This window comes from Colossoma macropomum, unplaced genomic scaffold (genome assembly GCF_904425465.1).
Source record: "Colossoma macropomum unplaced genomic scaffold, Colossoma_macropomum, whole genome shotgun sequence".
NCBI classification, from domain to species: domain Eukaryota; kingdom Metazoa; phylum Chordata; class Actinopteri; order Characiformes; family Serrasalmidae; genus Colossoma; species Colossoma macropomum.
The window spans coordinates 2225443-2247507 of record NW_023495280.1 but is presented as its reverse complement, the minus strand read 5'-3'; the positions used below and the strand labels follow the sequence as shown (position 1 = coordinate 2247507).

The window sequence follows — 22065 nt, the reverse complement described above, 5'->3', positions numbered from 1 at the left end:
TGCTCTTGGTGAAATTTTGTTAGGCTCACCACTGTTCCAAGTTTTCTCCATGGCTCTCACTGTGGAGCCATTATCACTGTTCCAAGTTTTCTCCATGGCTCTCACTGTGGAGCCATTATCCATGTTAATATATATATATATATATATATATATATGTATATGTGTGTGTATGTATATGTGTGTGTGTGTGTGTGTGTGTATATCAGGGTGCATTTTGTTAGTTTGATAATCTGAAACATTCAACTGTGACAAATATGTGGAAAAAAAGAAGAAATACATTTTCACAACATTGTATATGGACTGCATGGACGGGGGGTGGGGGTGAACAGTACATTTTTGAAACTTTAACAATGTTTACATACCACAAACTCCTGTTTAAAAAAAAAAGTGAGAAGCATTCTATTAATTTATGTAAACATAATTTCAGTACAGTCCTGTGCTGTTCAAACTAGATAAGTTTTCCTACTTAAACACAGATATCTGAAATAGTGAGAAAAGGCTGTGAAATGTGGCAGTTTTTCTGACCACAAAATAGAAGAACTAATGTCAGAATAACACAATTTAAGTATATTTTATTTTCAACTAATGTACTTTTTCATGAATCTATGCATTAAGCCTTCCAAAAAGAAGAGCTTTTTTGAATTTAAATGAGGGAATTTGGATAATGTCTGTGTAATATATATTTAAAACTGTATTTTTTTGGAAGGCTCAGCTAAACTTAGTTAAACAGGTTAGTTTTAACAAGGCTTCCTGAGTGGAAAGAAAAAGATCAAAACGTGGACTCTAACAGTAATGTGACCTCTGCTTCTGAACATCACCAGGTAAAGATTTAGCACTGACTGATTTGTGTTTGTTTACGTGCAGCGTATCCAGCTTCCCCGGCGCGTGGCACGTCAGTACCCAGCTTACGGATTGTACCTGTATGGTGAAGGCTTGTATGCTCAGGAGACGCGGGGGCTTAAGCTTACCGGAGCCCCTGTGCTCTTCTTACCTGGGAATGCAGGCAGCTATAAGCAAGGTAAGAGTAAAGCTGCTTAACTAGCAGGTTAACAGTTCCAAACACAACAGAACAGTTTTGATTGCAACTACTCAAATACCGGTCACTTGACTATGACCAACTATACAGACGAACCTTGAGATTTCATTAAGATCAATTGTAATATTGTGTAATATGTATTTTTCTGGCCATGTTCCATCAGTTTGCTCATGTCAGGAGTAGCTGACAGTAGATCTGGGCGATAGGGTGGTGTAAACAGATATCGCTAATGATTGAGCTGTGCTGGGAAACTGACAATGAATTGGAGAGGACTGTTTATTTTTAAACGAAAATTATGGATCACATTTCTTTAAGAAATGTGTAGCATGCCCCCCAGATAGAGGCATGAGAAAGTGCAGTTTGTTAAGAAGCTGTCTGTTAGTTCTCTCTCCTACACACTGTACTGCTAGCTTTACCACATGGCTCCCCCCCTTCTAGTTATTTAACGTTTTACGTTAAGTTTAGCTTGAGTATATGGAACTGAAAATAAATGCAGACATGCTTTAGAACATCAGCTTGCTAAAGAGTTACTCACTGCAGTAAAACAACCATGCTAAAGTGACTGGATATTACCGTAGAGCAGGTAGGACTAACCTGGAGAAAAAGTTCCCCTGATGAAAAAAAGTAGCAAACAATATGTACACTTGATGTTTTATTTACTTTTACTATTAAAACTTTGACTAAATATGAGGCCATTAAAAGCTGTTAGGCCTGATTCTGCTATAACAACTGAAAACGGCTTGTTTTTTAAATATGTAAAGTCATTAATTGCGTTTTTTTTTTTTTTTAACTATTTAGCAGAAAATACTGTGGTAATTATTTTTAGACATTGCTAACAGGTCTTATGTCTCATTCCGCTGCTGACTATGTAGGTTAAATGGTTCCTTTCAATGGAATCAAGTGCTAAAGCCCCAATCAGAGCACAGCAGGGTAAGTGAACTTAGACACGTCACCAGGTTAGCTAGGAGCAAATCAAGTAAAGCGATCTGTCTGAAAGTAGCGAGTTACATAACGTCAACTTGTACGGTTTACACATGTAAAACGCGGTTTTGTCGTAAGTTTGGATGGTGGAGGCCATACAGGGCTGGAAAATGGGAAATCTGGTCTAGAGTAGGTTTCTCATAAAGCTCAATAATTCTATCATGCTCAGATTGTTTTAATTTTCTGAACTGACAGCTTTCTCTGTTGTTTCTCCTGCCCTCCAGCTCGTTCTCTGGGTTCCGTGGCATTGAGGAAGGCTGAGAATTTGGATGGTGGGGTCCATATGAACGTCTTTACCATTGACTTCAACGAGGAGCTGGTGGCTCTGTACGGTGGAAGCCTGCTCCGGCAGACCCGCTTCCTTCACGAGAGCATCAGGGTCATCCTGCGTCTTTACAAGGTCAGTAGACAAGCATACACACATGGACAATCAAGGTTTAGAGTTTCTTTGTTGCTTTTGCCAGTGATGTCCTGAACGAATGCAAGTCTGTCCTTGATAGTGATATCACAACCATGAAGTGTGCAGAGTTTAAACACTCTCCATTGCTTCTATCTCCATCGCATCAATCAAAAACCTTTGAAGTTAGCATTTTAAAAACAAGCATTATCATAGAAATTGGTTAAACGCGGGCTGTGATGATTTTATAGAAGAATCCTTCTCAAAGATACGTCAGAAAAGGCACCAGTACCGTTCTGATGACCATCTCGTGAGTTGCGACCCCAAAGCTCAGTGCCTGCTGATGGATTTAGGAGACCTAACATTGGCTTACAAGTGTTAATGTTTATTGCAGCTATGAGTTGTATTACATATGATATTTTTTTTTTTAAATAATGTAGTTATGATTTGGATATATTCAAATATTTGTTAAACAAGAAAATTTGAAATTTGAATTAGATTTTTGAGCCCATCTGGCTACCCTAGTAAGTAAAGGTGATTAAAAAGATTGAGGGCTTTGGCAAAAAATATTTTGGGCAACTTGCTTAGCTTTTGCATCATTGATCTTCACTAGTGTCAGTTGAAGCCTCTTCCTCACTTTTGCACTTTGACAGAACTGTTTGGACCCTCCCAGTAGTGTGGTGCTGGTTGGCCACTCTATGGGTGGCGTAGTGGCTCGAGCGCTGTTTACACTGCCCCGTTTCAACCCTCGCCTGGTCAGCCTTATCCTCACCCAGGCCTCTCCTCACCATGCCCCCGTGATCTCTCTGGATCCATATATACTGGGTAAGAACCCCCCCTTTTCCACATGAGTTGTATATTCACAATTCAAGAATTAAACTATTAAGCCTGCTTTTGTACCAGTTCGTTTAAGTCCAGAGTTTGGGTTTTTGTGATATTGTATCATTTTCATTTGTTTTAGTTCGTTTCACACTGCGACGGCGAAAGTGTGCCAAATTACACTTCGGGTGTTTGTTTAGTGACCAAAAGGTATACAAGCACCCTACCATTTGAGCCAAAAAAAACTCCAACTTCGCATGTAAATAGAAACGCTTAACGTCTAAGTGTAAATAGTCAAAGCAGTTTTGATAAACCTTATTTGATATCTGGTTTTTTATGATTAGTTTGTGAGTTTGAATGTAACCAATCAGGATGTTCTATAGTCCATGTTCCAGAATAGAGGGCATTGTTCTGGTATTATTGAATTCATTTTATTGCTTGTTTACTGTTATTATCAGCAGCTCATGCTACCAGAATGATACGAGTGTCTGATATGAGAGTGCTGATGAGCTGCTAGAAGAAACAGAAAAGCATGCTTTGATGATGAATTCCCTCATTTTGGTGTGGGCCATTAGAAAAATGCATTCCCACCAGCAGCAAACAGAAGGAGGGTTTGTTTGGAAGTATGATTTTTGCCGGAACATGGATCTCTTATTTGTTTGGTGCGCACCTAGGTGGCGTGTTCACACCTGACAAAATGGACCAAACTGAAGAAAAAGGTAAATTGGTCCGCATCAAGCATGGTAGGTGTGAAAGCACCCTAAACTCAAATAAGATACCGCTTACTCACGGCATGTATAGATGATCAGTTGTTTGAAGACTAGCTGATTTAATGAATAGAATCAAGAGCTGCTTGATTAAACTAAAAAAACCTGCAGCTGTGCCTGCCCTCTGTGGGTGACTACAGTCTCCAAGGTCCAAGGTGAAGTAAACAGAAGGGTTCAACACTAAAACAGATTGCCACATCAAGCTGGAAATATTACAGTGGTTGTAAACGCATACAAATAGGTGATAATTACATTTTTAAACAAAGACTGTTTTTAAAGCTGTAGTTTTGTTTCTTTATGTGATGTTTCTTAGAGTTTGGAAATTACTTTGCTGCTGAAATGTGTGTGAGGGGGGACATTGTAAAGGCCACTGCACCTTGGATGCTCTTCGTAGCATCAAGGAGCAGAGTGTGGCTATTGAATACCAGCAGGATATGCCAATAAATGGCATGTTCAAATTAATTCTTACACCCTACTTATATAAATTGAATGAAATAAAGTGTTTAGCACCAATTATCACGCATGACAATGGTTTATCTCTTCACAATTGAAAGATACAAGCTGAAAAAGGCTAGGCTAGTAATGATGGCTGAGATGACTTACCATTGGCATTTGTCTGTTTACCTAAAAGACTGGCTGCCAGAGTGGTGAGCACTGCTGCACGTCAACTTGGAGTGCCGGCACTGGTGTGCGTATCATTTAAAAACAATTGTGTGTATTGAGCCATAGGTGGTGTACCAGCAGTTTGGCGATATACTGTGTACCTTTGCATTTCTACTGCATACATTTTAACTCTTGATTTTTGACTGCTAAACTTGCTTAAATTTTTATCAACATGCCCCCAACATGGCCAGCAGTTGGTGGAAGCAGTAAACAATGAAGCAGTTTGCTTTGGTGAATGAAAAGGCTGTGAGTCTTTGATTGGACGGAGTTAGTTTTGTATATCGGTAACTTTTACATAGCTTTTAGTTTGTGAGCCAGAGAGAGTGAATCCTCATGCCGCTCAGTTACATCTCAAAAGCCCTATTCAGATGGGATTAGTTTCTATGAGGGCAATGCTTCTTCAAGCCTTCATACAAAAGAAACTGCTTTTCTACAGAATATAATTGTTATATGTGTTATTACCGACATGTCAATTTGTGCAAGCTTAATATAGTGGCTCTGTGGATTGTTTTATAGAAGGTAAAAGGCACTGGAATCTCCAACATGGGAGCGGGCAGGCAGGAAAAAGATTTGGATGAAACTGAAATCGCTGAGAAACGCTGATAAAGATTACATTATTTACCTCCTTGTGTAAAACTAATCCCATTTGAATAGGGCCAAAGACCCTCAGTGATTGTACGTAGGTAGAATTTCCTGAAACGCCTTTCTTTCACTTGTGTCCCTGCTGTAGAATTTTACTCCTCTGTGAGGCAGCACTGGGCAGCAGGAGCGGAAGACCTGCGAAACGTGACGGTCCTGTCTGTGGGGGGTGGTTACCGTGACTACCAGGTGCGCTCGGGCCTCACTGCCTTGTCCTGCTCTTCGGACGACCGTAACAAGCTTTCTGTTGTGGTGAGAGGGAAACTGCTATTGTCGTATAATTTACACATATTTAATTACCTTAGGATTTACACGTTAGAGATGCCTCCTATACTAACTCAAAAATGATTAGGTATTTAACAGCACATTTTTTATTATTAATTGCTTAATCCATTTTGCTGTTAAAAATGCCTGGAATTAATCACTGGTATCCAGTGATTATGAAAACAAGATAATAGAGATAAAAAGATTATTGTCCCGCATTCTGTTTTGCAGTGATAGATTTTGTCTTGTTATAAATCCATCACACCCCTTTCCTTTACAGTGGTGCACTCTCCTAAAAGCATATATATATGTATATACATACACACATATACACACATACACACACACACACACACACACACACATATATATATATATATATATATATATATATATATATATATATATGTGTGTGTGTGTGTGTGTGTGTGTGTGTGTGTGTGTGTGTGTGTGTTACCTTAAAGCAGTCCTACCTCACCAATTAACAGTAAACGAGCAAGCTAACATTGAGCAATGTGCCAAGCAATGCCCCTTAAGTCTGGTAAAATCACTGTAACAGATAGCCTCTCGTGGCTTATTGCTTTAATAAGAGCCTAACTGATATCAGTTGGTTGACATTGTCATCCAATATTGACAACCTGCAGACAGTCGTTACCAGCTGAAATATTGCTGATTTTTTCACATATTTAAACTCATGTTCTCCCAATCATGTGGCAAAACCCTGGACAGTTGCATCACTTAGGAGTCCAATATTGGTTATAACTTTTAAATCTTCAAGTAAATAGCTAAATATATAAAAATAACTGTCTCAGCTTGAAGAAATGATGTTTAATGTTTAAGCTGACCAACTTTATTGCATTTTGTAAATATAAACAAATTTGAATTTGATGCCTGTAACACATTGAAAAGAAGTTGGGACAGGGGCAAAATAAAAGTGAACAGTTTATAGAATATTCAAATTACACCATTTTGAAACATTCCACAATAAGCATCCACCAAAATCTCAGTCTTTGCAAGCAAACATTGGTTGTGGCTCACCACTTTATGCCAAATTTTGTGAGAGAATTGTCAAATTGTCAAACAAGTTCACTTGGCCTAAACTCATCTCAAGTGTACAGAAAGACAGTGGAAATGTGTGCTGTGGTCAGATGAGTCCATGTTTCAGCTTGTTTCTGGGAAAAACGGACTTTGAATTCTCTGTGCCAAAGACGAAAGGGATGATCCGGACTTTTATCAGCAAAAGGTGCAAAAGCCAACATCTGTCATGGTATGGGAGTGCATCAATGCCCACAGCATGGGTGACTTGCATATGTATGAAGGTACCATTGAGGTGGAGGCAAATAGGCAAACAGATGTTTGTGTTCGTAACACTACAATGTGAAATCCCAAAGTTGCAAGTTTGTTATTAAACTGCATTATGTCATGTTCGGTGAGGACTACACATAACAAATGTTGAAGAAATAAATATTGGTTGATATATCAGATATTTTGGATTTTTAAATATTTAGATATCAAATTTGGTATCAGTCTTAAAAATGCTGTATTGGTTGGGCTCTAATTTTAAGCAGATCAGAATGAGCCTTCTATATTTTGAACTATACCAGAGTGTACATTTCACTCTTGTGCTTTTGTAGGTCACGGCAGTTCCCAGAACATGGGTGTCTACGGATCATCTGTCCATTGTGTGGTATGTAGTAAACTTACATTAGCATGTGTGTATACATACATATAAATATATATATGTGTGTGTGTGTGTTACATCTTAAAATCTTTCAAGGTTTGAATTCTATGCCTAAGCTTTATTTTGTGCAATGTTTTGTGATTATTATTAGTATTTTTCTTTTTTTCTTTTTCTCCCCCCTCCTGAAGGTGTAAGGAGTTAGTGCTGGCCACGGTCCGGGCTTTTTTTGACCTCATTGAACCTGAAACTCAGCAGGTGGGCACAATATTATTGCGTGTGTTTTTCTGTTGTATAGGTGTACAATTGTGTGTATTTGTCATGATCTATACTATTCTTCAGTTCACAGAGGATGTTGAGAAGAGAATATCTGTGTTGAGCTACCATTTCATCCATCACCCGGTGCAGCTCCCTGGCGACCAACCCAAAACTCTGGTCAGCTTCACAGGTGTGTGTAAGAGTGATACTTGTTGTCTTGTATTCTAAATCCAGTGCACCACTTTCTATTCCAGTGGTGCACTTTCACCCCTCCCTAAAAGCTCAAGCTCATCTCATTTATCCCATTTATTTTTATTTTTTTTTATATATGTTCAGTAGTTTTCAGTAGGTTGTGGAAGTGCACCACAACATAATTGATCCCCAATTCCAAAAAAGTTGGGAGGCTGTGTAAAATGTAAATAAAAAACAGAATGCAATGATTTGCAAAACTCAGACCCATATTTTATTTACAATAGAACGTAGAATATATATCAGATGTTGAAAGTGGGACATTTTACCATTTCATGAAAAACATTAACTCATTTAGAACTTGACATTGGGACAGAAGTTGGGACAGGGGCAACAAAAGGCTGGAAAAGTAAGTGGTACTAATAAAAAACAGCTGGAGGAGCAATTTGCAACTTACTAACATAACTGGTTATCACAAGAGCATTTTAGAAAAGCAGAGTCTCTCAGAAGCAAAGATGGGCAGAGGTTCACCAATCTGCGAAAAATGTGTCTAAAAATTGTAAAACAATTTCAGAAAAATGTTCGTCAACATAAAATTGAAGACTTTGGATATTCCACCTTCTACAGTACATAATATCATCAAAAGATTCAGAGAATCTGGAGAAACCGTGTAAGCAAGGGACAAGGCCGAAGGTTGGATGCTCATGGTCTTCGGGCTCTCAGACGGCACTACATTGTCACTCAATCACTGCATGGACTCAGAAACGCTTCCAGAAACCATTGTCTGTGAACACAGTTTGCCGTGTAATCCACAAATGCAAGTTAAAGCTGTATTATGCAAAGAAAAAGCCATATGTCAACACGATCCAGAAACGCTGCCATCTTCTCTTGGCCAAAGCCCATTTAAAATTGACTGAGGCAAAATGGAGAACTGTTCTGTGGTCAGATAAATCTAAATTTGGCATTCTTTTTGGAAACCACCATGTCTGGCACACTCAAGAGTAGAGGGACCATCCAGCTAGTTATCAGTGCACAGTTCATAAGCCTGCATCTCTGATGGTATGGGGCTGCATTAGTGTCTATGGCGTGGGCAGCTTACACATCTGGAAAGGCACTATCAACTATGTTCTATTGTGAATAAAATATGGGTATATGGGATTTGCAAATCATTGCATTGTTTTTATTTACATTTCCTTATATTTTACACAGTGACTCAACTTTTTGGAATCAGGGTTGTGTTGTATGTATGTAAGTGTGTGTGTGTGTGTGTGTGTGTGTGTGTGTGTGTTTATGTATGTGTAAAAGGAGGCTAACAAAGTATGCAGAGAAACAGATGGACTACAGTCTGTAATTGTAGAACTACAAAGTGCACCTGTATATTAAGTGGAGCTGATAAAATGGACAATGAGCATCAAAGAAAAATAAGTTAGTTTCCAAAACTAGAGTTCAAAAAATGATTAAAAGCTACAGAGAAAATGGGACTTCTAACAATCATCTGCGACTCCTGGTAGACCACCAAAACTTTCCCCATCAGATAAACAGCACAGAGGAGAAAATCAAGCTCCACTCTTACATCAGAAAAATCCACAGGTGTTCCTGTCCATCCTTCCACTGTGAGAAGACATCTCAGCACTATGGGTCTGAAAGGATGTGTAGCTCTCATGAAGCCCTTATTGAGAAAAGAAAATAGACACTAAACCTCAAACCTCTACATCACTGTATGTGTTTGGAATTACTTGGATGGTGAGAAGCAGAAAATACAAAAAGAACTTCCAATGCTACATTCACACTCCAAAATTTTAGCCCAGATTTTCTTCTCACCAGTGGTTTTTGATGATTGCAGAGAAAAGTTGTAGATCAGAGGCAAATCTGCATTTACTCAGGACTCGCAAATTGGCTGTCGATCGCTTTGCGCGAGTTGTTACGAGATGCCATCGCCAGTGCCTCATCGATGCCTCACAGACAAAGACATCAAGCAAGCTATATATCTGGACCTGCCGGGGAGTCCTAATCCTGCAGTGTGAAGAGTGTTGTGACCCTGTTGTGACCAGCAGTGAGTGTGGGGACGAACTACAGCCAGTGGGAGTGAGGGGAAGCTTGTGTCATTTCTTGCTTGTTTTCATGACAGAACATAGTTTGGAAAGCAGACAGTCGTATATTCTTCCTGGTGAAAGGTCTCGTGATGTGTTACCTCTGTTGCTGATCAGTCATGTAGTGTGCAAACCATAATGACTTCTAGATTCCTGATTACAAGACAGCAAGTTATGAGGTGTTAACGGTACAGCCATATGCTGACTTATGTAGCATCCCCGTTGGCTTAAGACTGAACTTTGGAGGTGTGGCTGCAGATTTCTTTGAGAAATTAAAAGTGAGTCTCCTGAAAAGAATGGAAGCTGTAATAAAGATAAAGAGTGGATACACTAAATACTGAAACATCTGATATTTGGTTTTTGAGGCTCCTGTGCAATTTTCTGTTAAATATGACACTGAAAAATGAATAACTTATACTTCATGGACACTCTTACTGGAAATTGCATAAATGAAGGGTGGTCTCTGACTTGTATGCGTTTGTAGATGACATAATTGCAATATGGCATCTTATCCATATTGTGCAGCAGTATGCCTTACTCTGTTTCAGATGTTAATTAAAATTCTCTGTAGGTACTGCTGAGGTGTGGAGTGAGGTGAACACTCTGCGTGTGTTCTACAGTGCCCCCAAGGTAAGCTGCAGTCACATGAGCAATCTGCTACACACTGTGTAGCATGTGAGCATCACTCTGTTGTTGTACACTCTCATGTGTCTTGTCCCAACCATTACTTTGCAGGAAGCTACAGTTAAATACTTTCTGTTTGCGCTGTCCAGTCGGAGAAAGGCCTACACACATTTCTACTGCCGCAGCAGCAACATGGTGAGGGTGTAATGTCTGAATTGCCTTCTTAGCCATAAATCTTTCATTACAAAATAATTTTGAAGTCACTAAATCTTAAGTTCTCAAGGAACAAACATTTGCAGTGACAGCCTTTGTACATTGTGGTATGTCAGCTTATACTATACTAGCTCATTTATGGCAAAAATCATAATCACAATTATTTTGATCAGTATTAACATTGTTACTCATTGACTTTGGAAACATGCATTTGTTGAACTTATCTTATTAACAGTGGATTTCCTTGAACTTTTAAATATAATTAAAGAAAATAAAATAAGTAATATATATTGTATGCATGTATGTATGCAAGTATGTATGTATTCAGGGAGATTCACTCGAAAGAGGCCACGAATAGTCTGTTGTAACTCCCGTTAGGATGAAGCAATCTGCACAAAAAAATGCTACATACCTTGACATATGTGTAATCGATTGCATTACATGCGATGCTGGAAGTGATCTCCGTTTTCTGCCAGACACATGAAGCGGTATGGGGGTGTGCTCCGACGCAGGGGCATTCCGGCTTGTTCGAGGAGCACATTGCACGTTGTTTTGTTCAGATTGCTTTGTCCTAGTGAGAGTTATTACAGAATATTCTGGGCCTCTTTCGAGTGAATCTCTCTGTATTTAAATAAGTACTTGAAAAATAATAATAAAAAAGATCAAAATATAAAAGATCAAAATCAAAATTTAAAATAAGGTTTTATGAGTCGCCCAGCCTTAATAGCCAGGCTATGTTTTGTATTTTAGGGAGGGAGTTATTCAAAGTATCTGTATTACAAAGCAAAACTTTGTTTTTTTTTTAAAAAAAAAAAAGTATATTGTTTATATCAGCAAGAAAATAAAATGTAAGTACATAATTATTATTACATGGGTTGCTGGGTGAACAGGTTAGCATTTTCATTAGCAGTCAAGCATATTTTTTTCAGGTTGTTAAGTATTATGCTGAAATTTACATGCACTCCTGTCAGATGTGAGTTTGATTGTGCAGATGCATCAAAGATAAAATTTCTAAATAACAAAACTGTGAACAAAATTTGAAAAGTTATTGTTTAGTTTCTCCTTTCATTTTTTTTAACATCAAAAGACAAAAAATATGATGAAGTTAAAATAGAACTCATTACATAGCTATGCATTCACATAATAAAGAATGTTATGTAAAATTTAATTAAAATAACAGCGACTTTCAAGGGTTTATTAATTTTTATTTTTTATACATTGTATTGCTGTTGGATTTTACTGAAGTTTGACACATTATTGTTAAAGGATGTCCCAACTTCTACTGCTCAAATTTGGGGTGCATTATAAATCGGTGACCAGTATATTATACACCAATTAATGGAAAAGTGTAATTATTAATTAGATGTATGTGTGTGCATATATATATATACATATATATAATGTATGTGTGTGTGTGTGTGTGTGTGTGTGTATACACAAGAAAAAGTATGTGAACCTTTTGGAATTTTATGGTTTTCTGCATTAGCTTGTCATAAAATGTGATCTGATCCTCATCCAAGTCAAGTGTATTGACAAATATAATGTGCCTAAAATAACAACACAAAAAAATATATGATCTTGCAGGTCTTTATTGCACACACCCATTCAACATTCAAAGTAGTAGTGGAAAAAGTAAGTGAACCCTTGGAATTAATAGCTGGTTGACCCCCCCCTTTGCAGCAATAACCTCAACCAGGTGCTTCCTGTAGCTGTGGATCAGACCTGCACATCGTTCAGGAGGAATTTTAGCCCATTCTTCCTGGCAGAACTGCTTTAGCTCTGTTATGTTCCTTGGACGCCTCATGTGTACGGCTCTCTTCAAGTCAATCCATAGCATTTCTATAGGGTTGAGATCTGGGCTCTGACTTGGCCACTCCAAAAGGCGGATTTTGTTTTTCATAAGCCATTCTGTTGTGGACTTGCTCCAGTGTTTTGGGTCATTGTCCTGTTGCATCACCTAACTTCTACAGAGTTTCAGCTGACATACAGACATGTTATCTTGTAGAATTTTTTGATACACTTGGGAATTCATCTTCCCCTCAATGATTGTAAGCTGGCCAGGCCCTGATGCAGCGAAGCAGGCCCAAATCATGATGTTCCCTCCACCATACTTTACGATTGGGATGATATTTTCATGGTGATGTGCAGTGCCTTTTTTAAGCCAGATGTAGCGCTGCGTGTTCTTTCCAAATAGTTCAATCTTAGTTTCATCTGTCCACAAAACATTGTCAGTGCGCTCTTTCGCAAACTTCAGGCGTGCAGCAATGTTCTTTTTAGTAAGCAGTGGCTTCCTTTGTGGTGTCCTGCCATAGACACCCTGCTTGTTCAATGTTTTACAGACTGTAGACTCATGAACACAGATGTTAGCCCGTACCAATGGTGCCTTCAAATCTTTGGCTCTCACTCAGGGTTGTTTCTTTGCCTCATTGATGAGTCTCCGTTGTGCTCTTGGGGTCATTTTGACTGGGCGTCCACTTCTTGGCAGAGTAGCCACAGTCCCAGATTGTCTCCATCTGTAGATTGTTTGCCTTACTGTAGACTGGTGAATTTCTAAAGTCTTTGAAATCACTGTGTAACCCTTTCCAGCTTTATGTAAATCAACAATTTTTGATCGTAGATCCTCTGAAAGCTCTTTTTGGCGAGGCATGGCTCACATACGCGTATCCTTCTTGTGCAGAGCAAACTCAAAAAGTTTGAGTGGTTTTTATCAGTCAAAGTAGCTCTAGTCCACACCTCCAAACACCTCCAAACTCAACACCTGACTCCAATTAGCTGTTTTGGGATCAACTCAACTCAATTAACTCAAGGGTTCACATACTTTATCCACTAGCACTATGAGGTTTTTATGGTTGTTCTCATGAAGACATGAATGATCATAATTTTTTTGTGTTATTATTTGAGGCACATTATATTTGTCAAAACGCTTGACTTGGATGAAGATCAGATCACATTTTATGACAAATTAATGCAGAAAACCATAAAATTTCAAAAGGTTCACATACTTTTTCTTGCCGCTATAGGTAGGTAGGTAGGTAGGTAGGTAGGTACCACCGAAACTGTAACATTTGAGTGGTTTTGTTCTAATAGGTGGCAAAAATTATTTTAATGTTGCATGTTTTTTGCTCTATCCTACAGGAAATGTCCAGCTGGCTCTTTGGTTGCACCCAGATGAATGGGCTCATATGGTGAGTATTCTGCCTGAAAGTCAACTACTTTTCACTGAGTTTATATTTACATTTTTGATTTAACATTGCATACTTTTTTAATTAAATTGAACTAGGTATTGAGATCTTTTATTTCCTCATTTACTCACCTTTTCTCCCTGTTTCGCCTTTTTTTTCCTCTCTCAGTGTGCAAGCAGTAGATTTGTCAGGGAGAACAGAACTTCTTCCAGCATACAAGGTAAATGTCACACATGGATGTCATGTCTTAAATGTATATATATATTTTTTTTGTTTTTCTTATGAAGTGATGTATAACATGAACAAAATTGGTTGCATTACAGCTCTAGCAGAGCATCAACAGTTAATGAGTTAGTTAATGTTATGTAGCTAACTCAAACTGTATTTGGTGGTTAGTCAATCACTTGCTTGATTTTGTAATAAATTAATATATGCAGTGTTTGGTGTGTTTTGTTTGTTCCCATCTGTAATCAAATTTTATTTCTTCTGCAGGTTCTGACTGTGAAGTTAGATGACCTGTCCACTATTTCTCATCTGGTCATTGACGCTTCAAACCCGAGCGCAAGACAGGTACCTCCACCCTCTCTGTCCTCATTAATGTCAGGCTAAAACTGCAATAAACAGATAGAAGGGGGAAGTGTCATGGTGTGCTAGCGCCTGCTGACAACTGATGGCAAATAAACTAGCATGAACTTGTGTTCTTATGCTCCTTTTTTCCAGCAGATTGATCCCTCCATCATCAAGTGTTCAACTTTTGTGTTTAATATTCAAACACAAATTATAATATTCAAACATATATGCAAAGTTATTTATATCAGCATGATACCATTCTTGATGTTTTTTTCCACAGTTTATAGTGGAATGTGAGTGGCAGAGAGAAAAAAGCCTGACCGTACCAGTGCCTGTACCCCATGTTCTCTCTTTTGGTGAGGACGTTTTCCAGACAATTCACCTTTTTCAAATCCAGTTTGGTTTACTTGTGATTTCAGTTTTATTGTATGTTGAAGTACATTGTTAAATCACAGGCTCAATGTTGATTATAATTGTCAAATACTTCTGCATGTTGCTAATTATTTACATGTCTACCAAACCAAATATAATATTACCATAATATTACCAAATAATATAATATAATATTACCAAATATGCTGTTGGTTCTCCACAAGCTGCCAAAACAGCTCTGATGCTCCAAGACATGGTCTCTACAAGACCTCTGAAGGTGTCCTATGGTGGTTAGCACCAAGACGTTAGCAGAAGATCCTTTAATTCCTGTGAAAGGCGAGGTGGAGCAGCTGCAAATCTCTACTAGCTTGTCTCCTTCCCACAATACATCCTGGTCCTTCACTTGCCCAAGTAAATGGCACACACATATCTGGCCATCCACATGATGTAAAAGAAACCGGGACTCCTTGGACCAGGTGACCTCCTTCCATCGCTCCGAGGTCCAGTTCTGAAGCTCGCATAGGCATTGTAGGCTCTTTTGACACTTTTGACTGCTGACTGGGAGCACACCACTAGCCTTGCCATATCAGAGATACTCCAACCCAGTCGTCTGAACGTAATGATTTGGCCATTGTCAAAGTGCCTGTACATGTCTCCTGCACCCAACACTTCGACCTTCAACACTATGAGAGCCGATCATTCGCTTACTGTCTAATATATCCCAGACCTTGACGTGCGCCTTTGAGATAAGCAGCATGATCTGCTTCATCTGTGAGTGCTCATAATGCTTTGCCTCAGTAGTGTACATGGCACTGTATTTGTAAAATGGCTCTTATTCACAGCACAGACTACCTGAAAGGTCATAATTTTAAAAGTAAAATATAAAACAAAAAATGGAATGTGTTTGCATTGTAGGTGAATAATCATTGATTCTAATGTTACTTTTGACAGGCTTGACATCAAGTGATGTCATGATCAAAACATCTGGGCTACTCCATACATTACAGCTACAACATTTTCACCAGGTAAAGCTGTCTGCTTTTTAATCCTTTATTTTTTATATTTTATCTTTTCAAATATCTTCTTCTGTTACAACTATGGAGTCACATACCATTTTACATTAGCTTTTTCATCACCTGCTGAATGAATCATCATCAGTGCTTTGTGGGTATTAAAACAATGTTCTCATAAGGTGCTGGGTCCCCTCAGTTGCTAATCTGCAAGCCCCTTCATCCCACAGGTTTATCAAGCTTTTAGAATCACAGTGATAAGCCACTGCAAGGCCACCAAAGGTAAGCTTGTAGTACTGAGAGTACATTTACATTTGTGGCAACAATTTGATCATTTTACACAGGTAGGAGAAGGTAGATTTAGGAGTCTTGCTGAAGGATTCTTCAGCATAAAGGACACAGGTGTTACCCACTACACTATACCAACAACATTTGATAAATGTCTTAATGTCAGATTAAAGTCAGTTGTAATGCATTACAGTCTAGACCTGTTGATTTGCACTGAAAGAAGTATGAATAACATCTTTGCTTTGGCCTGTAGACAGATTGCCCAACATCTACAGAACGAAGGTGCCATGGTTTCGTGAAGACTCCTTTGTCACCGCAGGGTACTGTAAAAAAGATGCTACATATTGTTGACTTGTCTCTTTTTATGTTAGTAAGTTTCTAATTAACATTTGTATCATTCTCAGCATTCCCTCAGTAACTGAGATATCTGGCATGCTTCATATGCCTCGCCATGATAACACCTCAAGTGCCCTCTTACAGCTCCACACTGCCCCCAACTGCCAATACAAGGTAACATCCCAAAGCAAATTGGGCCTCATTTATCAAAGTTGCATGCAATCAAATCTAATGATAAAATAAACAAACGCAGATGTCTCCGACAGTTTAGTTGTCAGTTCAGTGCAGTTCGACTTGAAACCTGTAGACTCTTTATTTGTTCACTGAGTACTGTTACAATTGCATAAGTATAAAAAGACATAAAAGTTCCTTGGTTGAGGAACAGGCATGTATGTTCAGGAATGCGTTCCTTTATTGCCTCACACCTGCATTAATTAGGCTGTGCTTTAAGGTAAATAGCCTACTATATACTGCCTGCATACTGATTGTGCCCAAAAGTAGTAAGTAGTGTGCAGTATGTGACCAACATTAATTTTTCGAATATGGCAAAGATACCCAGATTATGTACTGCTCCTGCAAATTATTCCAGTACACAAACAGAGCTATCTTGTCATATACTGCATCCCAAAATGCAAAGTGGCTGTTTCAGTAAGATGTAACCTTTGACGTAACCATCTGGATATTTTTAATAGCTCTGGATTCAGATTTTTTTTCATAAATTAATAACTATCTATTTCATAAAGGTTACTTATTGCATAGATAATGTGTTAAAAATGGAAAAAAAAGTACAACAGTTGTTTTCAGCTGAACACTCTGTTCAGAATCAGCTATTCAGGCTACCGTGTGGAGTCATACTGCTTATTATTCAGTCAAACTAGCTCATATTACCAACTACGAATGTAATGAAAATTAAATGACTTGCAAACAGACGAAAACAGGTATGTCTGAAAAAACACACAGGTTTACCGCATGGACCGATCCAAAGCTGATATTTTTGAAGTTTGTTTATGGCTTTGGAGATGGACAGAAAACAACGCTCTTCCCCCTGTCAGGGTACAGGGTGTTTTGTAAAAGTCACACAGGCACATCTCTTAAACAAAATAAACATACAGGCTAAAAGAGGCTAGCAACGATGGCTAAGCACTGATTGGATAGCTGAGGAAAATAGGACAGGTCTTGTCTAGGCCAGTCACGCTCCTTCCCTGTAGTACATTATGTACTGGATACTGTGCAGTATACTACTGATGAAGAGTAGCATGCAGTATTCAGTATATACTGATGCAGTATGCGATACACAGTATGCTATTTTGAGTACTGGACCTGACTTCTGCGAATGATATACAGATATACGGAGTAGTCCATGCAGTTGATTGTGCGCACATTTCTAGAGTAAAAAAGGGCCATTTTGCAGTACTCCAAAATTCCTAGGACAATGCAATTGTTATTTTTGCTACATAGCACATTGTGTTACATAACAAAATTAAATACAAAAAATTAAATCTTTGAAGAAAGTATGCAATTTTTATTTTAGATATTTTGGGCATGTGTTTCTGATCATTATTAGCTGGCATATTTGGATATAGGTCTGTACCAATATATATATTTACATTTAACCTTTTGTTAGGTGTAAACAAATTTGTTCAGAGTTGTTTTTACATTAGTTTGAAGAAGACTTTGAAGAAGATGTGTTTTTTAAAATACAGTACATGCACAGTAGGGGTGCGGGAAAAACTCGATTCTTAGATGCATCGCGATGCGGACGTGAACGATTCTGAATCGATTCATAAATGTCAAAAATCGATTTTCTAAATATTTAATTTATAACGTAATGTTGATGGAATGCAAAAGGCGGAACTGAAAGTGGGTAAGTGCAGCGCCCGGACAGTCTCTGGCGGCACATAACAAAAACAACGGGATGAGTGAGAAATCCGACCGGCGCCCTCTGCATTAAAGCCAGGTTAGATCAGGAGTCACAACCCAAAGGATAAGAAGAGCCATTTTGCCTTTCAGCAAAGTCAAATCACCTTGGGAGCCACAACATTTAATGTCTAGTATGTCTCAGTATGTGTTAATGTCCTAGTATGGGCTAAAAATATAAACAAAAGCGCAGATTTACTTTGCTCTGCTTTAAGCTTCGCCTATAGCCGCTTTCCTCCCATCTCTGCCAGAAAACTTTTCTTCAAAACTAGAAGAGTTTTTTGTAAAATGTCTCAGCGTCCGGCTGTTTTACGAGGCTGAAGTCGCTTCTCATTCGCTTCTCGTTCTAATTTTCCCGTTCCACCTTAAATTCTGCCTTAGGCGCCGAATATAACTGCTGCACTTTAAGGTGGAACGGGAAATTTCGAAAGAGAAGCGAGTTCATTTTCGCAACTTTTTAGGGAAAGACAGTCTCTCGTTGCAGATTTAACCAACCGCGCTGCTTATAAATGCGAATAAGTCCTCCAAATGTTCGTCTTAATCTCTGTTTTTTCATTCGATACTGGCGAGGCCAGACTTCGGTGCTATGTGACCTGCTGTCTGTTCTCAGGCGTTGAGACCCAGGGCTTTCGCGCTATGCTGCACACTTTGGAGCCGAGATTGGAAGAGTGTGGAAGGTTACTCAGTTGGTTGCCTCACCACTAGATGCCACTAAAACTTGCACGCTACACCTTTAATAAAACCTCAGACAATGTATTTGCAAAGTATTTGTAATGATCCATAATGCATTTACATTATGGACCATTACAAATACTTTGCTTTAAAACTACCAAGCGCTCAGACAGTAGGAAGATAGAAATCCTGTATAGAGAAAAAGACGCCCTCTGAATCTTAATCAAATCGAATTGTGAGGTGCCTAAAGATTCCCACCCCTAATGCACAGTATATGGCTTTTTTTTTTTTTACAAAATAAAACTAATTATTTCAGATTTTTCACTATTTTACCATCATCAACATTCCTTATAAAAACTCAGAAGATATGTGTAAGTTCACGTTTGGTTTTAGATAGTAGAAAAATGGCTATACCACCACTGTATAGCAATGAGTACATCTACAATAAACCATTTCATACAAAACCACCCTGAATGACTTTGTTCAGATCTTAACTGAATTATAGAGTTCTTTTTTTAGCTTGCATCAATTTCAGTGTTATGTCACAATGGTAAAACCTAATGCCCTGATACATCAAAAAAATATTTCTCTAGATTGTCCTAAAATTTTATTTGAATCTTCAAAGCAAAGCTACATAACAATTTTGGCCTCAGCATCCCAAAACATACGGAAGGGTTTCCTACTTACATCTTTCATAGCCTTCTAGATAAACAGGTTTATTTGCAGTAACTCAACATCTCTTTCTGAATCAGGTATCTCTGCGAACCTCCTTTCCCAAAGTGCTTGGACAGGTAAGTTGATCAAGTCATTCCCCAGAGAACATCTCACTGTTGGACACAGTCATTTAGAAGAGCATAACTTCCAGTTTGTACAGACTTATACGACACATCACAACCCACAATTGTCCTGTTTCCTCAGATCCTGCGTTTCTGTGGACCAGTGCTGCCTGTTTACGTGGCTGTGGTGCTGCTCCTAGCCTTAAGGAGGCAGCTGTGTTCTGTTCTCCTAACAGGACATACTGTGGGTATGAGAGAGGCTGTAGCTAAAGCTCTGCAGCCCCATAAACTGGAGCTGCCCGTTCTGCTGCTACATCTGTTACTCAGGTGGGTGCCTGATGTGTGCAAATGACCTCTGTTCTGATTGGCTGCAGTGTATTGTGCCTTATTTAAAAAGCATTCTGGGCTGAAACACTGCGTGTAAATCGTCAGAGCTGAACTGCTGTAAGCTGGAGAGGTGTAGACATGTAAATGAGTTGGTTCTTGTGAAATCACAAAAACAATGTATTAAAATCCAAATATAGACTTGAGAGTAAACAGTACGTTCTGAAACTTTTAACAGTGTTAACATACTTAAAGAAACTCTTATTTTTCAAAAAAGATGGGGAAAATCTATTTATCTCAACCATTGCATAATGCAGAAGCTTTGAAACATCAGTGGAATTACCCTTATATGTGAGATACAAACTCAAACTGTACCCAGGCTGTTTATCCCTCATTCCTTTCTTTTTCGACCACAGGCAGAGCTGGTTTCAGGAGGGCTGGTCTACTCTGGGTCTTCCTACAGTAGACGCTCTGCCTCTAACCCCCATAGAGGACTTATCCCAGCATGCAGCAGTGCCAGGTCAGGACTGGTCGCACCTGGTTTCTCTGCTACTTTGCGTGCTGGGGGCAGCAGTTGCATTCTGGGGTACCACAGTCCTCAGCGTCTCTCTACGCATGATGTCCTTCATCCTGGCTCCACTGCACAGGTAATGATCATAGACAAAGTCAGCTGTACTGTCATTTCTTCTTATCACAGATGTGTTGAGAGAGGAACAGAATGTAATTTCTCCAGGACACGGTGCTGCATTTAACATAGAACACCAGCAGACAGACAATAAATATAACAGACAAACTATACAAAGACTATGCATGTCTCTTCCAACATGTTGTGCCAGCGTATTTCTACAGAAGGGACAAACCAAACACTGAGAGCCCCTTTCACGTTTTGATGTTGAAATTGCAGCTTGAATTTGGTGGCACTTGTTAGAAGACATCAAAAGAAAAAGAATCAGTGGTTGGTGCTAGTGCTGGCTAACAATTTTGTGCTGTAAGAAGTTTAAAAACCCAAATTTTGGCAAATGAATGATCATACTTATTTTGTACAAGAAAAAAGCAAGGAAGGGTGAATCCACGTCTTCAAAGAAGCGAAAACATGAAAAAAACAAAACAAAATCAGGACAGGTGATGGCGGAAGTTTCTACTACATACTTGGAAAGGGAGGAGTGTGGAAGGTTACTCAGTTGGTTGCAGTGTGCAACCTCACCACTAGATGCCACTAAAACTTACACACTACACCTTTAATAAAACCGCAGACAATGTACAGATTAAAGTGACTGTGCATATAAAAGGAGTGAGATGACAGTGGAAGGTAAAGTGTGACGGATGAAAGTGAGTGGTAGGGCTGAGGTAGCAGTTCAGTGGGAATAAAAAGAGTGTTCTTCACAACGCGGTGTATGGCTGCGCGATGAATTGCTTTTTTATAAGATAAGATTGTGCAGCCTATAGTTATCTCGATACTGGTCTGTGTGCTGGGCTTGAGTGCTAACTTTAGCATTCACAGCTAATTGCAAGAGCCACACGTGCTCAAAAACTACTCAATCCTGAGCTACTAGACTGTTATGTGATGATGGTTCTCACTCTCAGTGCTGTATGTAAAATAGTGCTGTATGTAAAATATACGAAACCTGCATCAAAATAAGGAACGTTTTGAGGCTGCCTTTCCTAACTTTGGCAAATTTGGGGAATTGGACCTCTCTGGTGAAAATATGTAACTGCATTAAATATGCAGAAGAGTGTTTAATATTGTGGGTCATGCTGCGGTCTCCTTTCCCAAGTGGATCAACCAGATTATTGCACATGTAGGTTTCTAGAGGTGGACGTGAAGTACTTTTGGAAAGTATGGAAATGTTACCTGCTTCACCAAAGATAATTGCTAGCGAACTAGCATTACTATTCATACGACTGCTTGGTAGCGCATATGTCCATTAGTAATGTAAGCCACTACTCAGTCACATAGCGTTATCTATTTAGGCAGTGTTAGCCAAGTATGACTTAAATTG

General features: G+C 38.8%; 1 protein-coding gene across 3 annotated transcripts in view; it reads left to right on the top strand.

Annotated features, from left to right (window-relative positions):
* The window catches only part of pgap1 (post-GPI attachment to proteins inositol deacylase 1), a 37651-nt gene that overhangs the window by 3537 nt on the left and 12049 nt on the right, over nucleotides 1-22065 (top strand). Inside the window, exons 2-22 of one of the 3 annotated variants that reach the window (XM_036561918.1) lie at nucleotides 865-1018; nucleotides 2242-2417; nucleotides 3068-3239; nucleotides 3908-3952; nucleotides 5394-5554; nucleotides 7201-7253; nucleotides 7436-7502; nucleotides 7587-7692; nucleotides 10353-10411; nucleotides 10517-10600; nucleotides 13754-13803; nucleotides 13969-14020; nucleotides 14293-14370; nucleotides 14651-14726; nucleotides 15694-15767; nucleotides 15983-16034; nucleotides 16294-16360; nucleotides 16445-16550; nucleotides 19718-19756; nucleotides 19884-20068; nucleotides 20482-20712. In XM_036561918.1, coding sequence (XP_036417811.1) covers nucleotides 865-1018; nucleotides 2242-2417; nucleotides 3068-3239; nucleotides 3908-3952; nucleotides 5394-5554; nucleotides 7201-7253; nucleotides 7436-7502; nucleotides 7587-7692; nucleotides 10353-10411; nucleotides 10517-10600; nucleotides 13754-13803; nucleotides 13969-14020; nucleotides 14293-14370; nucleotides 14651-14726; nucleotides 15694-15767; nucleotides 15983-16034; nucleotides 16294-16360; nucleotides 16445-16550; nucleotides 19718-19756; nucleotides 19884-20068; nucleotides 20482-20712 — 2087 coding nt within the window. Of the gene's footprint in view, nucleotides 1-864; nucleotides 1019-2241; nucleotides 2418-3067; nucleotides 3240-3907; nucleotides 3977-5393; nucleotides 5555-7200; nucleotides 7254-7435; nucleotides 7503-7586; nucleotides 7693-10352; nucleotides 10412-10516; nucleotides 10601-13753; nucleotides 13804-13968; nucleotides 14021-14292; nucleotides 14371-14650; nucleotides 14727-15693; nucleotides 15768-15982; nucleotides 16035-16293; nucleotides 16361-16444; nucleotides 16551-19717; nucleotides 19757-19883; nucleotides 20069-20481; nucleotides 20713-22065 lie in introns of all 3 variants that reach the window. The other 2 variants (XM_036561917.1, XM_036561919.1) reach the window with 2 other exon arrangements.